The sequence below is a fragment of the Oncorhynchus masou genome, chromosome 29, assembly GCF_036934945.1.
Source record: "Oncorhynchus masou masou isolate Uvic2021 chromosome 29, UVic_Omas_1.1, whole genome shotgun sequence".
Classification (NCBI taxonomy): Eukaryota; Metazoa; Chordata; class Actinopteri; order Salmoniformes; family Salmonidae; genus Oncorhynchus; species Oncorhynchus masou.
Genome location: NC_088240.1, coordinates 85,553,987 through 85,571,249, shown reverse-complemented (window position 1 = coordinate 85,571,249; position 17,263 = coordinate 85,553,987). Strand labels below are relative to the sequence as shown.

Genomic DNA, 17,263 nt, shown 5'->3' with positions numbered 1-17,263 from the left:
CTACTCCATTACTAATACTACAGTACTACTACTACTATTCCATTACTGCTACTACTACTACTACTTCTACATTATTACTACTACTACTCCATTACTACTACTACTACTAGTACTCCATTATTACTTCTGCTACTACTACCCCACTACATCTACTACTACTACTATTACAGTATTACTACCACTATTACTATACTACTACTACTACTACTACTACTCCATTAATACAACTGCTAGTAGTAGTATTAGTATTAGTAGTAGCAGTAGTACAGTAGTAGTAGTAGCAGTAATCATAGTATTAGTATTAGTAGTAGCAGTAGTACTGTAGTAGTAGTAGTAATAGTAATGGAGTAATAGTAGTAGCAGCAGTAGTAGTAGTAGTAGTAGTAGTAATAGTAATGGAGTAGTAATAGCAGTAGTAGCAGTAAAGTAGTCGTAGTAATACTACTACGAAATTACTCCATTAATACTACTGCCAGTAGTAGTATTAGTATTAGTAGAAGCAGTAGTACTGTTGTTGTAGTAGTAGTAGTAGTAGTAGTAATAGTAGCAGTAGGACTGTAGTAGTAGTAGTAGTAGCAGTAGTATTAGTAGTAGTAATACTGTAGTAGGAGTATTACTGCTACTACTAATAATACTAATACTACTACTACTCCATTACTACTACTACTACTACTGTCATTCTGCTACTACTACTACTACTACTACTACAGTACTACTGCTACTACTAATACTAATACTACTACTGGCAGTAGTATTAATGGAGATGCGAGCGTAGTAGTATTACTACTCCATTACTACTACTACTACTACTACTACTACTACTACTAATACTGCTACTACTACTAATACTACTACTACTACTCCATTACGACTACGACTACTACTACTACTACTACTGTACTACTGCTACTACTAATACTACTACTAATACTAATACTACTACTAGTACTCCATTATTACTACTACTACTACTCCATTACTACTGCTACTACTATTACTACTACTACTTCTACTACTACTGGTTCTACTACTCCATTACTACTTCTACAGTACTACTGGCCAGTCTTCTCTCACCTTCTCCTGCAGGCGTTCCATCATGGCCGCCAGGTGGGCCTCCCGGTTCTCCTTGATCTGCTCCATCTTCATGGTGAGCTTCTCCTCTGCCATTTTGCTGAAGTTGTTGTTCTCTTCCATGGCCTTGAGCAGCACATCCCTCTCATGCTCCCTCTTCTCTGCCAGGGCCCTCAGCACCTGGGCCTCCTGGGACTGGACCACAGAGAGACCATGGATGTCACCATAGAGTTGGAATCACTAGAATGGTCAAAGCACCTCAGACAATAGTAATTTTTAAAAAAGTGTTATTTTATTTTAATTGTACCCCCTTTTCTCCCCAATTTCGTGGTATCCAATTGTTAGTAATTACTATCTTGTCTCATCGCTACAACTCCTGTACGGGCTCGGGAGAGACAAAGGTCGAAAGCCATGCGTCCTCCGAAACACAACCCAACCAAGCCGCAATGCTTCTTTAACACAGCGCGCATCCAACCCGGAAACCAGCTGCACCAATGTGTCGGAGGAAACACTGTGCACCTGGCTACCTTGGTTTGCACGCACTGCGCCCGGCCCGCCACAGGAGTCGCTGGTGCGCCATGAGGCAAGGATATCCCTACCGGCCAAGCCCTCCCTAACCCGGACGACGCTGGGCCAATTGTGCGTCGCCCCACGGACCTCCCGGTCGCGGCCGGCTGCGACAGAGCCTGGGCGCAAACCCAGAGTCTCTGGTGGCACAGCTGGCGCTGCAATGCAGTGCCCTAGACCACTGCGCCACCCAGGAGGCCCAGACAATAGTAATTTGACTGGTACATCCAATATGGCCGCCAATCCATCCACCACGGAATATGAACTTGAATGGGACAGCTGTTCTGTTCATTCTAATTATATGTATATTAATGATTATATCAAAACGCAGGGCCCTGGGGTTGCCTACTCACAGATCTAGAATTTTATACACTCTAAGGAAAAACAGGTGCTATCAGGCAGCAGTAATTTTGGTTCCAGGTAGAACCATGGAACCAAAAAGGGTTCTACTAAGGGGACAGCCGAAGAACACTTTGGGGATTTTCTTAGAGTGTACCTACTGTTTTTATCATTCTAGTTCTATAGTTCTACTACTCACCCTCCTCCGGTCCTCAGCTGCCTCCAATTTCTTCTGGATGTCCTCTAGAGACACTTCCCTCTTGGGGGGCGAAGCGATGCTGTGGGCCGCATCTGACACCGGGGATGGGGGCTTCAGAATCACCTCAAAGGCCTGGCCCGACGCCCGCTTGTTGATTGGCTTCACCTCCATGTCTGAAAACAAGTGAAAAGATGTATTATTTTTTCTGTGGTCTGGTCTTCTGGGGTCTGGTCTTCTGGGCTCTGGGGTCTGGTCTTCTGGGTTCTGGTCTTCTGGGTTCTGGTCTTCTGGAGTCTGGTCTTCTGGGTTCTGGGGTCTGGTCTTCTGGGTTCTGGTCTTCTGAGGTCTGGTCTTCTGGGGACTGGTCTTCTGGGGTCTGGTCTTCTGGGTTCTGGTCTTCTGGAGTCTGGTCTTCTGTGTTCTGGGGTCTGGTCTTCTTGGTTCTGGTCTTCTGGGGTCTGGTCTTCTGTGTTCTTGGGTGTGGTCTTCTATGTTCTGGGGTCTGGTCTTCTGGGTTCTGGTCTTCTGGGGTCTGGTCTTCTAAGTTCTGCGGTCTGGTCTTCTGGGTTCTAGTCTTCTGGGGTCTGGTCTTTTGTGTTCTTGGGTGTGATCTTCTATGTTCTGGGATCTAGTTTTCTGGGGTCTGGTCTTCCAAGTTATGGGGTCTGGTCTTCTGGGGTCTGGTCTTCTGTGTTCTGGGGTCTGGTCTTCTCGTTTTCTGGGGTCTGTGGTCTGTTGTTTAGACAGGTTCTGTAGTTTTTTGGTTTATATATGATGTCCATTTGGTCCAGGTATTTACAAAGGCGTCCAGTTTCAAATGGATTGTAGCTGATCTTTTTTCTATATCTTGGACGTCGTTGGTTACAGTATGTTGATCCAGTCCAGTATGGTTGGTAATGTTGGTCGAGTCCAGGATGGTTGGTAATTTTGGTATAGTCCAGGATGGTTGGTAACATTGATCCAGTCTAGGATGGTTGGTAATGTTGATCCAGTCCAGGATGGTTGGTAACGCTGATCCAGTCTAGGATGGTTGGTAATTGACATGATAGCCAGTGTCTTCCTATTGCATTCTTACTCATGGCTAAAACGATTTCAGAGAGCAGTTTGTCAGTATTGTTGAGTGCTTGTGGAGAAATTCCCAGATAGGTTATGTTATTTGGATGTCCACTTTAAACATGTCTTCGAGTTTAGAGATTATGTTTGTCCACGAAGGTTGTAATTTAGGACATGTCCAAAAGATATGGGAAGATACGTGCATGTGAAAACACTTCATTTCATGTGTGTTTTGTGGATGTTTTTCTGAGGGGTTGGAATTAAGCATGAGTGTCACGACTTCCGCCGAAGTTGGTCCCTCTCCTTGTTCGGGCGGCGTTCGGCAATTTTTTAAATATTTTTTATTTTACAATCTTATTTTTCCTCTTTTTTCTTTTTCTTATAGTTCCTAAAACTCACGTGTTTTTGAAAAACTCATGTATGCTTCTATAACTCTCGGCCCCTCGGAACGAGCTCAGCCAAGACGATACTCAAAACAAATTGTGAGCCAGGGCAACAAACTGGCTAAACGCAAAACACAAAACGTATTACCTGCCCACCCTTGGGAGATAATCAGCAACCAAGCTGTCCTTACCACAGACATGTTGGATTTCAAGAGGAAACTCCTGCAATATCTGTAGTAACTTTCCTATCCTGATTGGTTCTTACTTCTCATGTGACCTGGTTCTTACCTTCGAACTCACAGACGACCAGCTTGTTGCGTGCCTCTGGATAAAAGCAGGAGCAGATGAGGGAGAAAACAGACAGCTCCTTCATCTTCTCTTTGTATGCTGAGGGAATACAAACACACCAGACTGTTAACACTGCTACGTGGAGGAGTCCAAAATGGCCCCCTATATACCCTATATAGTGCTTTAGCACCCTATTCCCTATATAGTGCTTTAGCACCCTATTCTCTATATAGTGCAAAAGTAAAGCACTATAGGGAACAGGGTGCCATTTTTGACACAACCAAAGTCAGACACTATAATGGCACCTATAGGAGATAACATTGGCATTATGCTGTTTATTGACTGTGGAATAAAGATCATTCATACAGGCTTGCTTCACACTGACAGAATTAAAGCTTGTGCTTTCATACAGGCTTGCTTCACAGTGACAGTATTAAAGCCTTGTCGGGCCAGAGCGGCCCATAGAGAACATTCATACAGGCTTGCTTCACAGTGACAGTATTAAAGCCTTGTCCGAGCATGGCCCATCATTCATACAGGCTTGCTTCACACTGACAGTATTAAAGCCTTGTCCGAGCCAGAGTGGCCCATAGAGAACATTCATACAGGCTTGCTTCACACTGACAGTGTTAAAGCGGCAGGTAGGTAGCCTAGTGGGTAGTGGTTGGGGCGGTAGGTAGCCTAGTGGATAGTGGTTGGGGCGGCAGGTAGCCTGTGGGTAGTGGTTGGGGCGGCAGGTAGCCTAGTGGGTAGTGGTTGGGGCGGCAGGTAGCCTAGTGGTTAGTGGTTGGTGCGGCAGGTAGCCTAGTGGTTAGTGGTTGGGGCGGCAGGTAGCCTAGTGGTTAGTGGTTGGGGCGGCAGGTAGCCTAGTGGGTAGTGGTTGGGGCGGCAGGTAGCCTGGTGGTTAGTGGTTGGGGCGGCAGGTAGCCTCGTGGGTAATGTTGGGGCGGCAGGTAGCCTAGTGGTTAGTGGTTGGGGCGGCAGGTAGCCTAGTGGGTAGTGGTTGGGGCGGCAGGTAGCCTAGTGGGTAGTGGTTGGGGCGGCAGGTAGCCTAGTGGGTAGTGGTTGGGGCGGCAGGTAGCCTAGTGGGTAGTGGTTGGGGCGGCAGGTAGCCTAGTGGGTAGTGGTGGGTGTGGTTGGGGCGGCAGGTAGCCTAGTGGTTAGTGGTTGGTGCGGCAGGTAGCCTAGTGGTTAGTGGTTGGGCTAGCCTGGGTTAGTGGTTGGGGCGGCAGGTAGCCTAGTGGGTAGTGGTTGGGGCGGCAGGTAGCCTAGTGGGTAGTGGTTGGGGCGGCAGGTAGCCTCGTGGGTAATGTTGGGGCGGCAGGTAGCCTAGTGGTTAGTGGTTGGGGCGGCAGGTAGCCTAGTGGTTAGTGGTTGGGGCGGCAGGTAGCCTAGTGGGTAGTGGTTGGGGCGGCAGGTAGCCTAGTGGGTAGTGGTTGGGGCGGCAGTGCCTAGTGGGTGTGGTTGGGGCGGCAGGTAGCCTAGTGGGTAGTGGTTGGTGCGGCAGGTAGCCTAGTGGGTAGTGGTTGGGGCGGCAGGTAGCCTAGTGGTTAGTGGTTGGGGCAGCAGGTAGCCTAGTGGGTAGTGGTTGGGGCGGCAGGTAGCCTAGTGGGTAATGTTGGGGCGGCAGGTAGCCTAGTGGGTAGTGGTTGGGGCAGCAGGTAGCCTCGTGGGTAATGTTGGGGCGGCAGGTAGCCTAGTGGGTAGTGGTTGGGGCAGCAGGTAGCCTCGTGGGTAATGTTGGGGCGGCAGGTAGCCTAGTGGGTAGTGGTTGGGGCAGCAGGTAGCCTAGTGGGTAGTGGTTGGGGCGGCAGGTAGCCTAGTGGGTAGTGGTTGGGGCGGCAGGTAGCCTAGTGGGTAGTGGTTGGGGCGGTAGGTAGCCTCGTGGTTAGTGGTTGGGGCGGCAGGTAGCCTCGTGGTTAGTGGTTGGGGCGGCAAGCCTAATGTGGGGCAGCAAGTAGCCTAGTGGTTGGTTGGGGCGGCAGGTAGCCTAGTGGGTAGTGGTTGGGGCGGCAGGTAGCCTGTGGGTAATGTTGGGGCGGCAGGTGGTGGGTGTGGTTGGGGCGGTAGGTAGCCTCGTGGTTAGTGGTTGGGGCGGCAGGTAGCCTAGTGGGTAGTGGTTGGGGCGGCAGGTTGTGGGTAGTGGTTGGGGCGGCAGGAAGCCTAGTGGGTAGTGGTTGGGGCCTAGTGGGGTAGTGGTTGGGGCGGCAGGTAGCCTAGTGGTTAGTGGTTGGGGCGGCAGGTAGCCTAGTGGTTAGTGGTTGGGGCGGCAGGTAGCCTAGTGGGTAGTGGTTGGGGCGGCAGGTAGCCTCGTGGTTAGTGGTTGGGGCGGCAGGTAGCCTAGTGGGTGGTGGTTGGGGCAGGTAGCCTAGTGGGTAGTGGTTGGGGCGGCAGGTAGCCTAGTGGGTAGTGGTTGGGGCGGCAGGTAGCCTAGTGGGTAGTGGTTGGGGCGGCAGGTAGCCTAGTGGGTAGTGGTTGGGGCGGCAGGTAGCCTAGTGGGTAGTGGTTGGGGCGGCAGGTAGCCTAGTGGTTAGTGGTTGGGGCGGCAGGTAGCCTAGTGGGTAGTGGTTGGGGCGGCAGGTAGCCTAGTGGGTAGTGGTTGGGGCGGCAGGTAGCCTAGTGGTTAGTGGTTGGGCGGCAGGTAGCCTAGTGGTTAGTGGTTGGGGCGGCAGGTAGCCTAGTGGTTAGTGGTTGGGGCGGCAGGTAGCCTAGTGGGTAGTGGTTGGGGCGGCAGGTAGCCTGGTGGGTAGTGGTTGGGGCGGCAGGTAGCCTAGTGGGTAGTGGTTGGGGCGGCAGGTAGCCTAGTGGTTAGTGGTTGGGGCGGCAGGTAGCCTAGTGGGTAGTGGTTGGGGCGGCAGGTAGCCTAGTGGGTAGTGGTTGGGGCGGCAGGTAGCCTCGTGGGTAATGTTGGGGCGGCAAGTAGCCTCGTGGGTAATGTTGGGGCAGCAGGTAGCCTAGTGGGTAGTGGTTGGGGCGGCAGATAGCCTAGTGGGTAGTGGTTGGGGCGGCAGGTAGCCTAGTGGGTAGTGGTTGGGGCGGCAGGTAGCCTCGTGGTTAGAGCATTGAGCTAGTAACCTGAAAGGTTGCTAGATCAAATCCCCAAGCTGACAAGGTAAAAATCTGTGGTTCTGCCCCTGAACAAGGAAGTTACCCACTGTTCCTAGGCTGTCATTGTAAATAAGAGTTTGTTCTTAACTGTCTTGCCTGGTTAAATAAAATAATAAAAAGCCTTGCCAGAGCAGGCAATAACTGATCATGATTTTTTGTTGAACTTGAGCTCTATTAATGAATTCTATCATGATCTGATAACAGTAAGCTAATGGGCATTAGCTAAAGGCTAGATGCTACTCTATCTTAATAGTTTTTAAATTGTCATTATTACGAGGAAGTCATCACTTAAATTGTGAACGGAGGGATTTAGAAGAGACAGGCTCTGTCCAAATTCAAAATGGCACCCTTTGGATCAGGGCCCCATATGGCACACACAAAGTCTCTACCTCAACACCAAAAAAATAAATAGCTAGTGTATTACTATCACCCTACTGTATTAGGTTCTAGTAGCCCTGACTTCACTAAGGTACAGCATCAGAGAGTGAGAGAGAGAGAGCTCTGTAGATCTGAGCTCTGAAGACTGCAGATTGTCAATACTGATTAGCCAACTGCTGCAAAGGCCAGCAGCGTGTGGAGCGGCCCATTGCTGCAGGGCTGGCCACTATCCCAGCCTGCTGTCTGGCGGCCTGCTACACCTGCGTGCCATGGCCCACTGCTCAACACAGCCTGCTGCCACATGTCATCAGAATCACTAAGATCCAATGGAACTGCATGGATCCATGTCCATTCCAAAATAGAATGTAGGCCCTACTGAACATGGAATACATTCCGGCACTATGGAAGCCCAAGAGCAAATATTTCTAGGTAAAACAGAGATCAGAGAACAGGAAGTAGGCCTATGTTTTTTAAGTGTTGGCTAATTCTATTGTCAGACTAGACAGAAAAGAGAATCAACTCTTTTGGATAATCAATCACTTTTGCAGATCCACTAAGAAACAACTCAGAAAATTGTCAAACAAAACATAAAGCAACAAATAGTTTACTCTCCCCCTTTATTGTGTGATATATTAACATAGAACAGTTTAATTCAGTGTAGAATCCTCCACTAAAACAATATACTATAGGCTTTATTGTGTGATATATTAACATAGAACAGTTTAATTCAGTGTAGAATCCTCCACTAAAACCAAATACTATAGGCTTTATTGTGTGTTATATTGACATAGAACAGTTTAATTCAGTGTAGAATCCTCCACTAAAACAATATACTATAGGCTTTATTGTGTGTTATATTGACATAGAACAGTTTAATTCAGTGTAGAATCCTCCACTAAAACAATATACTATAGGCTTTATTGTGTGTTATATTGACATAGAACAGTTTAATTCAGTGTAGAATCCTCCACTAAAACAAAATACTATAGGCTTTATTGTGTGTTATAGTGACATAGAACAGTTTAATTCAGTGTAGAATCCTCCACTAAAACAACATACTCTCGGCCTTGTTTTGCATTGGCATATCATGGCTCATATTGATGACAAGGCCCTTATTCATTTATACTTTTTGTTTAATATATTAAATGTAACCCACATTTACTGTAATATACAACACACAAAACTGCCAAATGATCCTAAATACATATCAGCCAAATGATGGTAACAAATACATGACTAACTATTGTAGCCCAACAAATGAACCACTGAATTCAATGCATTGTCAGCACGCCCCTTTCATTCACCTAAAATTGATTCTCTATCATATTCGAGCTCAAACAAGCGATATAACCGTTATATGAGTATACTCATAAAAGTACATAAATTAAAAAATAAATTATATCTCAGCCTGTCAAGCTGTGTTGAAATGGTAGTCAGACCGGCGTATAGGGTGGGGTCTCTCTGCATTATGCTTCTACAAGAGCCGCCGCCGTATCACCAGCAGTAGGTGCAGCTTTGTAAATAAAACCGCTATACATAAGAAAAAAACTATCGCGCCAACATATTAACCAAAATAAATCTTACACTTGATATAAAATCATAACATTCCTAAAATGTCCAATCTAGAAGAGCAGTTTTTGGCTGCCGTCCCTACGGGCCCATATACTGTAATAAAATAATGAGGACGATGCAGGTGTCCGCGCAGATCTCAGCCTCCATCCCTATAACAAACTCTAACAATAATCCATGCTGAAAAATCTTACTCGCATCCTTACCAATTGCAGTTTTGGCCATGGCTGTCTGCGGGGGTTTTGCGGCTATGGTCTGAAGGGCGAAAATATTGTTTTAAGGCACTGTGTCAGCGAAAAAGACAAGACCGGGGGCTGAGATCAGGATGAGAGGTGCGGAGCGAGCTGGAAGATGGGAGCGGTTGAATTATGAGCGTCTCTGCGCATGAGCCGATTGCTTGGCCACCCTCCGTCCTTTGACGCGCATCTCTCGTCCAGATCAGATATTCCATCCACAGCAATAGAACAGGCCGAGTGGTACCGAAGGAATAGCCTACAGTAAACATGTTACAGAGGTACATTTTGAGGAAAAACGAATAAACTATTCTATTAGAAATGTTTAAATACTTACAAATACACAACATTACCAAAAGTGTACTGACACCTGCTCATTGAACATCTCATTGCAAAATCATGGACATTAATATGGAGTTGGTCCCCCGTTGCTGCAATAACAGCCTCCACTCTTCTGGGAAGACTTTCCACTAGATGTTGGAACATTGCTGTGGGGTCTTGCTTCCATTTAGCCATAAGGGCATTAGTGAGGTTGTGCATTACACATGGTAATCTTAGGCTTGTGTGTGGCTGCTCGGCCATGGAAACCCATTTCATGAAGCTCCCGACGAACAGTTCTTGTCCTGATTGTGCTTCCAGGGGCAGTTTGGAATTTGGTAGTGAGTGTTGCAACCAAGGACAGAGAATGTTTACGCTCCACGTGCTTCAGCACTTGGCGGTCCCGTGTGTGCGCTCATGTGTCCTACCATTTCGCGGCTGAGCCGTTGTTGCTTCTAGACGTTTCCAATTCACAATAACAGCACTTACTGAACAGTTGACCAGGCTAGCTCTATCAGGGCAGCTCTAGCAGGGCAACAATTTGACAAACTGACTTGCTGGAAAGGTGGCATCTTATGACGGTGCCACATTGAAAGTCACTGAGCTCTTCAGTAAGGCCATTCTACAGCCAATGTTTGTCTATGGAGATTGCATGGGGTGTGCTCGATTTTGTACACCTGTCAGCAACAGGTGTGGCTGAAATAGCCGAATCCACTAATTTGATGGGCTGTCCACATACTTTTGTATATATAGTGTATATTACAGTATATAAACCTATGGAACACATTCATGACCTAAACATATTCACAGGTCCCACTTGAACGCGCCCCTAGCTCACCTATGCTATAGGCTACCAGACCTTTTGAATGGCTTCAGACACAGCTAAAAAGGGGAAACATGGAGCATCATCACAATGTTGGTATAGAGAATTAGCACATTTATCAATGAGACAAGGCAATGCTGCTAGGGACATGAGTCAATCAATGATCAATGTCAATCAACTGAAATATGCATGACAGAAAATCCAAGGCCTGCCCGACACTGTGGGCCAGTTTCCCGGACACAGATAGTCCTGGACTATAAAGATAGTTTCCATGGAGAGTCTACACTGATCTTGCTTTTACGTCCAGGTCCAGGTTTAATCTGTGTCCGGGAAACCTCCCATACAGGTACGGCTTCTGTATCTGTATTTACTAAGGATCCCCATTAGCTGCTTCCTAAGGTTGATGACATAAACCCATTTCGATCACACTGAAATGCTTCCAGTATTTGTGGTTTTATTACTCATTAGGTGACATTAGACACTCAGTTACATATTATCTCAGTATCAGGACGACACGTTGAAGGTATGATTATGGTTTCAGAGCAACATTTGATAGTACAGTACAATGCAGTGTCGATAAGTCTTCAAAGTAGCTAAAGATGTACAGAGAAGTCTTATCTTTAATATTCATAACTTGCTCGTTACCATAGCTACAGCATATAAAACTAAAATATACATACTGGTGAATTAAAACAAAACATTTAATCTTTAAAGGGTTGGGGTTAAAAAAAGTTTAAAAAACAAACTGTGTATAATATATTTTGTAATGTTACACAAAGCAACAACTTATGGAACAAGTTACTTTATTTCACCCAGCATTGGTTTATTTGGTATAAAAACAGAGGTAGTGTCAGGTAAGAGGTGTGTTTGATGTTTTTCATGATTACTATACTAATGTGGTTACACTTAGCTACAATCCAGAAACAATAGATATGATAGATATATATATATATATTTGGCTTCTATACGGTCAATGATTGCTATTGAGAATGATTGTGAAAATCCATAGTGAAAGCAGCCAGGCTATATGGAATGAATGACTGTGAATCAGCGCTGCCCTAAATTACACTTACACTGAGTATACAAAACATTAAGCTTAAGCTCTTTCCAGGACACTGACCAGGTGAATCCAGGTGAAAGTGTTGATCCCTTATTGATGTCACATGTTAAATCCACTTCAATCAGTGTAGATGAAGTGGAGGAGACGGGTTAAAGAAGGGTTTTTAAACCTTGAGACAGTTGAGACATGGATTGTCTATGTGTGCCATTCAGAGGGTGAACGGGCAAGACAAACCTGCCTTTGAATGGGTTATGTAGTAGATGCCTGGAGCACTGTTTTTTTGTCAAGAACTGCAAAGCTGTGGGGGGGGGGGGGGGTAAATCAATATTAGGAGAATGATCTTCATGTTTTGTATACTCTGTGTACAAGAGGCCTTTCATAAGTCACATGACATCAGAATGCTAAGAGCCTAGCTTCTGCTAGAGGCTGAGGTTTGGAGCATCTTCTTGATCAGGTAACCGACCAGTATCTGAGGACGTTGTTGGTAGCTGTGGAGAACTTCATGAGAGCTGATCAGCTGGTCACCTTTCTGACGGTCCAATAGCGTCACACACACCACGGCCGCTTCAGAGGGACACAGTGACAGAGGACAGAGATTGATTATTTACTAGTCCTGAGGGCCAGTCTGCTACAGTATCATGGCAACTCCTCGAACATGAGACAGGGAGTTGGCATGACAACACAAACAGATCAAGGACCAGCCTATTTATTTACCAGCAACACAATACAGAACTTTGATCCTTCCAAAAGGTTCAACATTAGGACCTTCAAGTGAATGAATATGATGTAAAATGATTTAGATGCACTATTGTAAAGTGGCTGTTCCACTGGATGTCAGAAGGTGAATTCACCAATTTGTAAGTCGCTCTGGATAAGAGCGTCTGCTAAATGACTTAAATGTAAATGTAAATGTAAAACACTTATATTTAATACATCTATTCAAATACATATGCATCTTTATTTCATCTTTAACGCATATAAAGTCAAAGGTTTTGTTTCTTTATTTAAAGAAAAGCTTTGTGTCTGCGAACAACACTGCTAATACGACTTGTACTGTCGTCATGGAGAGATACAACGACACCCGAGGGGAACCTTTCAGACCGCTGAGTTTACACATGGCAGCGAACACGGAAGACTCCATCTCGATGTTCCGAACCCCAGACTCATAGGCCTTGGTCAAGTAGTCCTGTTTATCCTTCTCTGTGTAGGAGCAGAAGGCCCCATCCAGACGCGCTTGTCCTGGACACACAAAATACCAGCTAGATACACACAGTAACTCTAGGAGGGTACATCCATATAACCTGAGGGCCAGTCTGTTTGTGCCATCATGCCAACTCACTCATTGTCATGCCTAACATGTTGGGCTTTACAATGACAGCAATGGAGTTGACAGGGGCACAGACAGATCAGGTATCAAGTTAACACAGCATAACATTTAAAAAAAAGACAGATTCGGAGACAACAAGCAGAAAAGTGAAGTAGCGTATAATAACCGACACCTTCATAGAAATCCATTGTGCACATAGTGTTTCCGATGACCGTCTCAAATTGACCCAGGTCCTTGCTACACTGGAGCAGCTCTTCAGCCAGACCTTGGTCCAGGTCCGTGCTGCGTACCACAGTATTCCCCAGGATGACCTGCTCCAACCTGGGCAGGAAGGTGGCGTCTACTGACTGCTTGGTGACAACAACCGTGCCAGGCTCGAGGCCTGGAGAGAGAAAGGGGAACAGAGTGGATAGACAATGTACAGCAAATATGGCTTGTTTTTGGCCTTGGTTCCAAATGGCACCCTATTCCCTATAAAGTACACTACTTTTGGGCCATACTTTTGGGCTCCTGAGTGGCGCAGTGGTCTAAGGCACTGCATCTCAGTGCAAGCGGCGTCACTGCAATCCCTGGTTTGAATCCAGGCTGCATCATATCTGGCTGTGATTGGGAGTCCCATAGGGCCGTGATTGGGAGTCCCATAGGGCTGTGATTGGGAGTCCCATAGGGCCGTGATTGGGAGTCCCATAGGGCCGTGATTGGGAGTCCCATAGGGCTGTGATTGGGAGTCCCATAGGGCCGTGATTGGGAGTCCCATAGGGACGTGATTGGGAGTCCCATAGGGCCGTGATTGGGAGTCCCATAGGGCCGTGATTGGGAGTCCCATAGGGCCGTGATTGGGAGTCCCATCGGGCCGTGATTGTAAATAAGAATTTGTTCTTAACTGACTTGCCTGGTTAAAGGTTAAATAAAAATATATACATATATAGGGAATAGGGTGCCATTTGGAACACATCTTTAGATTAATCAAAGGACTTTAATTGATTGATTGATTGATTGATTGATTGATTGATTGATTGATTGATTGAAACACCCCATATTAGCGTTATTACTAGTTTGACTACAGTGGGATTCAGATGTGCTGTGGTTAATCAGAAAGGAATGAAATCATATCCAAAGCACTTGAGAAGTACAACCAGACAGAAAACGTCTAAACAAACTCTCGAGGCCTACCCAATCCACCGGAGGTCCCAATGCGAAAGATGGTAACATCAGTGCAGCGAGCATGGTAGAGGAGCTTGATGAGCTCGTGTAACATGATGGCGATGGAGGGGATACCCATGCCATGCTGAAGAACAAAGAGAGAGAGTCACGTGATGTCATAGATGCACCACATTACACCGCCACAGTCTCCCGTCAGATAGCGTGGCGACCTGGTCTGCACTAGTTCATGGCAAGGCGGTTGCGTGAGAAGGACGGCACTGATTAAAGCCACTCAATTCAGTCTGTTCGGCAGAACACACTGCTCCACTAACACGTCCATTTATTTGACAAAGAAACCTTCTCTATTAACTTTATATTACCTTTCAAACCCAGGACATCGATTACAATTCCACCCAAAGGTGCAACATTGTGAGTGCGTCCCAAATTGCAGCATATTACCTAGTGACGGCCTTTGTCCAGAGCCCTTGTCCAAAGTAGTGCAATATAGAGTACCATTTGTGATGCAACCTGTGTTAAACCTACTAACATCTTGTGACTCTAATAAACTAACATCTAGTGACTCTATAATAAACTAACATCTAGTGACTCTATAATAAACTAACATCTAGTGACTCTATAATAAACTAACATCTAGTGACTCTATAATAAACTAACATCTAGTGACTCTATAATAAACTAACATCTAGTGACTCTATAATAAACTAACATCTAGTGACTCTATAATAAACTAACATCTAGTGACTCTATAATAAACTAACATCTAGTGACTCTATAATAAACTAACATCTAGTGACTCTATAATAAACTACAAGTGATTGAAACTCGTGTTAAACCTACTAACATCTAGTGACTCTATAATAAACTACAAGTGGTTGAAATGGCTAGTGGTATTGTATTTCTTCACTTACGCTGACGGACAGCACGGGGCCAATCTTGTACATGGCATAGCGGTCAGTTCCTGCACAGATGTTGGGGTACTCAGCCTTGGGGTCCTCCAGACTCAGCTCTCCAGCAATGTACTCTATGAAGGACTTCATTCTCCAGGGACTGCCCCCAACACACACAAACTGAGACATGAACATAAGAGCAGACAACGTAAATGTTAACGTCCTGGAAAGGAATACAAAAAGTCACTAGAAATACAGGGCTGCTTTCCTGAACACAGATTATTCCAACTCTATTTATTTATTTATTTAACCGTTATTTAACTGGGCAGGTCTGTTAAGAACAAATTCTTATTTAGAATGACGGCCGACCAAAAGGCCTCCTGCGGGAAATGGGGCTTGGATTAAAAATTAAAATATAGGACAAAACACACATCACGACAAGAGAGACACTACAGAAAGAGAAATCTAAGACAACAACATAGCAAGGCAGCAACACATGACAACACAGCATGGTAGCAACACAACATGACAACAACACAACATGACAACAACATGGTAACAACATGGTAGCAGCACAAAACATGGTACAAACAATTATTGGGCACAGACAACAGCACAAAGGACAAGAAGGTAGAGACAACAATACAATAAACCTAGTCCTGGATTAAAACCCATGGTCTTCGGTGAACGTCCATTGAAAGTTGTTTTTAGTCCAGGACTAAACTTAATCTGAATCTGGTAAACCAGCCCAATGTGTGAGAAATACAGAAAAGCTGACCTTATTGAATGCAGGAAATAAGATGTTATGAATGTCCATTTACTGACGCAATCTAGCTAGTAGCCTAATGAATCAATCAGTTATCTTACTTTGACATCGCCAAACATGGCAGGCAGGTTGTGTGTGGAGGTCCCCAGGTTAAAGTGGTAGAGAATGTCATCTTTCATCCCATCCAGGTGTGGGTTATGCACATAGACAGTACTTTCACTAAGAAAATCAATCATACAAGGACATTTAGGGAAGACCAGTCTTTTATTTGACAACCTCCTAAACTTCTGGGCCCGTGTTCATGAAGCATATTTGGTTTTGTTTCGACATGTTCAACATTGTCTTTGTATTACTGTATGTCAATAGGATATAATCGCCTGGTTGTGAGTCATTTTCCTTTATCCTTGTATGGTGTAATGTAATGCGCAATGATACGTGCTTCTGTGCAGGAAGTCAATTTCTCTTGATGACACACCTCTCTGCTGTTTCCTGGTTTTACAGATGAACTCAAATATGGTGAATTCACCAATTTGTAAGTCGCTCTGGATAAGAGCTCTGCTAAATGACTTAAATGTAAATGTAAATGTAGTCCACTGATTAAAGGGAGTGGTTAGCCTACTGTCAAAGGTCAATGTAAAATGTACAGTATAAAGGTCAATGTAAAATGTACAGTACAAAGGGCAATGTAAAATGTAAGTACAAAGGTCAATGTAAAATGTACAGTACAATAGTAAAAGCTTTATCCAGGTGTTATTTGTCATGTTGACGTTGAATTCATGTAATTTTCAGACAACAAAAACGAATCAAATCACTTTGATTATATAGTTATTGACAATGACGTGATCCAACCATTACTTATTAGATGTTACTGTACCTCTCGCACAATGTCTCATTCTTTTCATCACTGAAACCTGGTCCTGGTGCCATATTCCTGGAAAAAAAAGTAAGAAGCACAAACCACCGGAGCAAACACAAGAAATGAACTTCCAAATGTTGGATTTGTCAAATTCAGACATAGATGTCGTCACTACTGGTCCAGTTAGTGATACGAACATCGGTTTCTGCGAGAATGTGATGTATCCCATATCGTAGTCTGTAGGCTAACATCGACTACAATCAAAAATATACCGGCTGGTATGTCAGAGAAACAGCGATTGAATATGTGTAGATTACCTGTAGCAGGTGGATGATTCGCATATGTACGATGCTGCGTTAGATGCGTCCCGTTTCCTAAATATCTATCTGCAATGTCGTAAATGTATAAGATGCAGTAATTGAAAGCTTTGCTAAGGAACTTGTCACTGACATTGGGTTGTCACTAGTTATCACAGCCACAAAGTCAAAATTGTGTACATCTTAATTAAAAAATCATGAAAACTAAAATTTGTTTTTGGCCTTAATAAAAATTTTAGGCATGAAAAGGTTAGCAGGGCTGTTTAGGTTTAACATCTGATTTTAAGAAGATAAATTGTAGAAATAGGCGGGGTTTAGCCATAATTATGACTTTGTGGCTGTGGTAACTCGTGATGACCCTGCCATTCACTGTATATGAAGGTGCCACTAGTGAGTACGTTTACATGCGCACTAATAATTCGATAATAAAAGGATTATAGCAGTTGGCCGAGTACGGCAATAGTCAAGTAAACACTTTAATCTGTTTATCTTAATTCTCGTATATTCCAAATAGAAGCATACGCCGATTAAACCCTGATTTTAGTTTTTTTTTATCA

General features: G+C 44.9%; 2 protein-coding genes across 4 annotated transcripts in view; both read right to left on the bottom strand.

Annotated features, from left to right (window-relative positions):
• stmn2a (stathmin 2a) overlaps positions 1 to 9,342 on the bottom strand; it is a 15,627-nt gene extending 6,285 nt beyond the window's left edge. The window contains exons 1-4 of the mRNA XM_064946687.1: positions 9,162 to 9,342; positions 3,901 to 3,999; positions 2,177 to 2,349; positions 1,075 to 1,266 (exon numbers count right to left, since the gene is read on the bottom strand). Coding sequence (XP_064802759.1) covers positions 1,075 to 1,266; positions 2,177 to 2,349; positions 3,901 to 3,999; positions 9,162 to 9,180 — 483 coding nt within the window. The 5' untranslated portion in view covers positions 9,181 to 9,342. The remainder of the gene's footprint in view (positions 1 to 1,074; positions 1,267 to 2,176; positions 2,350 to 3,900; positions 4,000 to 9,161) is intronic.
• Positions 9,343 to 10,763: 1,421 nt separating this feature from the next.
• Positions 10,764 to 16,877, bottom strand: upp1 (uridine phosphorylase 1). 3 transcript variants are annotated; one of them, XM_064946681.1, is made up of 8 exons: positions 16,707 to 16,871; positions 16,408 to 16,464; positions 15,635 to 15,752; positions 14,789 to 14,947; positions 13,890 to 14,004; positions 12,889 to 13,098; positions 12,482 to 12,628; positions 10,764 to 11,953 (listed from the first exon to the last, which is right to left on the bottom strand). In XM_064946681.1, the coding sequence occupies exons 2-8, from the start codon at positions 16,458 to 16,460 to the stop codon at positions 11,799 to 11,801; spliced, it is 957 nt and encodes a 318-aa protein (XP_064802753.1). In that variant the 5' UTR covers positions 16,461 to 16,464; positions 16,707 to 16,871; the 3' UTR covers positions 10,764 to 11,798. The 3 variants fall into 3 exon arrangements, with proteins under 3 accessions (XP_064802753.1, XP_064802755.1, XP_064802756.1); XM_064946683.1 differs by lacking the exon at positions 12,482 to 12,628 and having other exon boundaries at positions 16,707 to 16,877; XM_064946684.1 differs by lacking the exon at positions 15,635 to 15,752 and having other exon boundaries at positions 16,707 to 16,873.
• Positions 16,878 to 17,263: the final 386 nt, after the last annotated feature.

Bases quoted from the DNA above. Each gene is read 5' to 3' on its own strand.
- upp1 (XM_064946681.1), bottom strand. From the start codon at position 16,460: ATGGCACCAGGACCAGGTTTCAGTGATGAAAAGAATGAGACATTGTGC. The intron at 14,948-15,634 runs GTAAGATAACTG...TTCATGTCTCAG, and splicing joins CCATGTTTGGCGATGTCAAA to TTTGTGTGTGTTGGGGGCAG. The intron at 12,629-12,888 runs GTGTCGGTTATT...TTGTGTGTCCAG, and splicing joins CACAATGGATTTCTATGAAG to GACAAGCGCGTCTGGATGGG.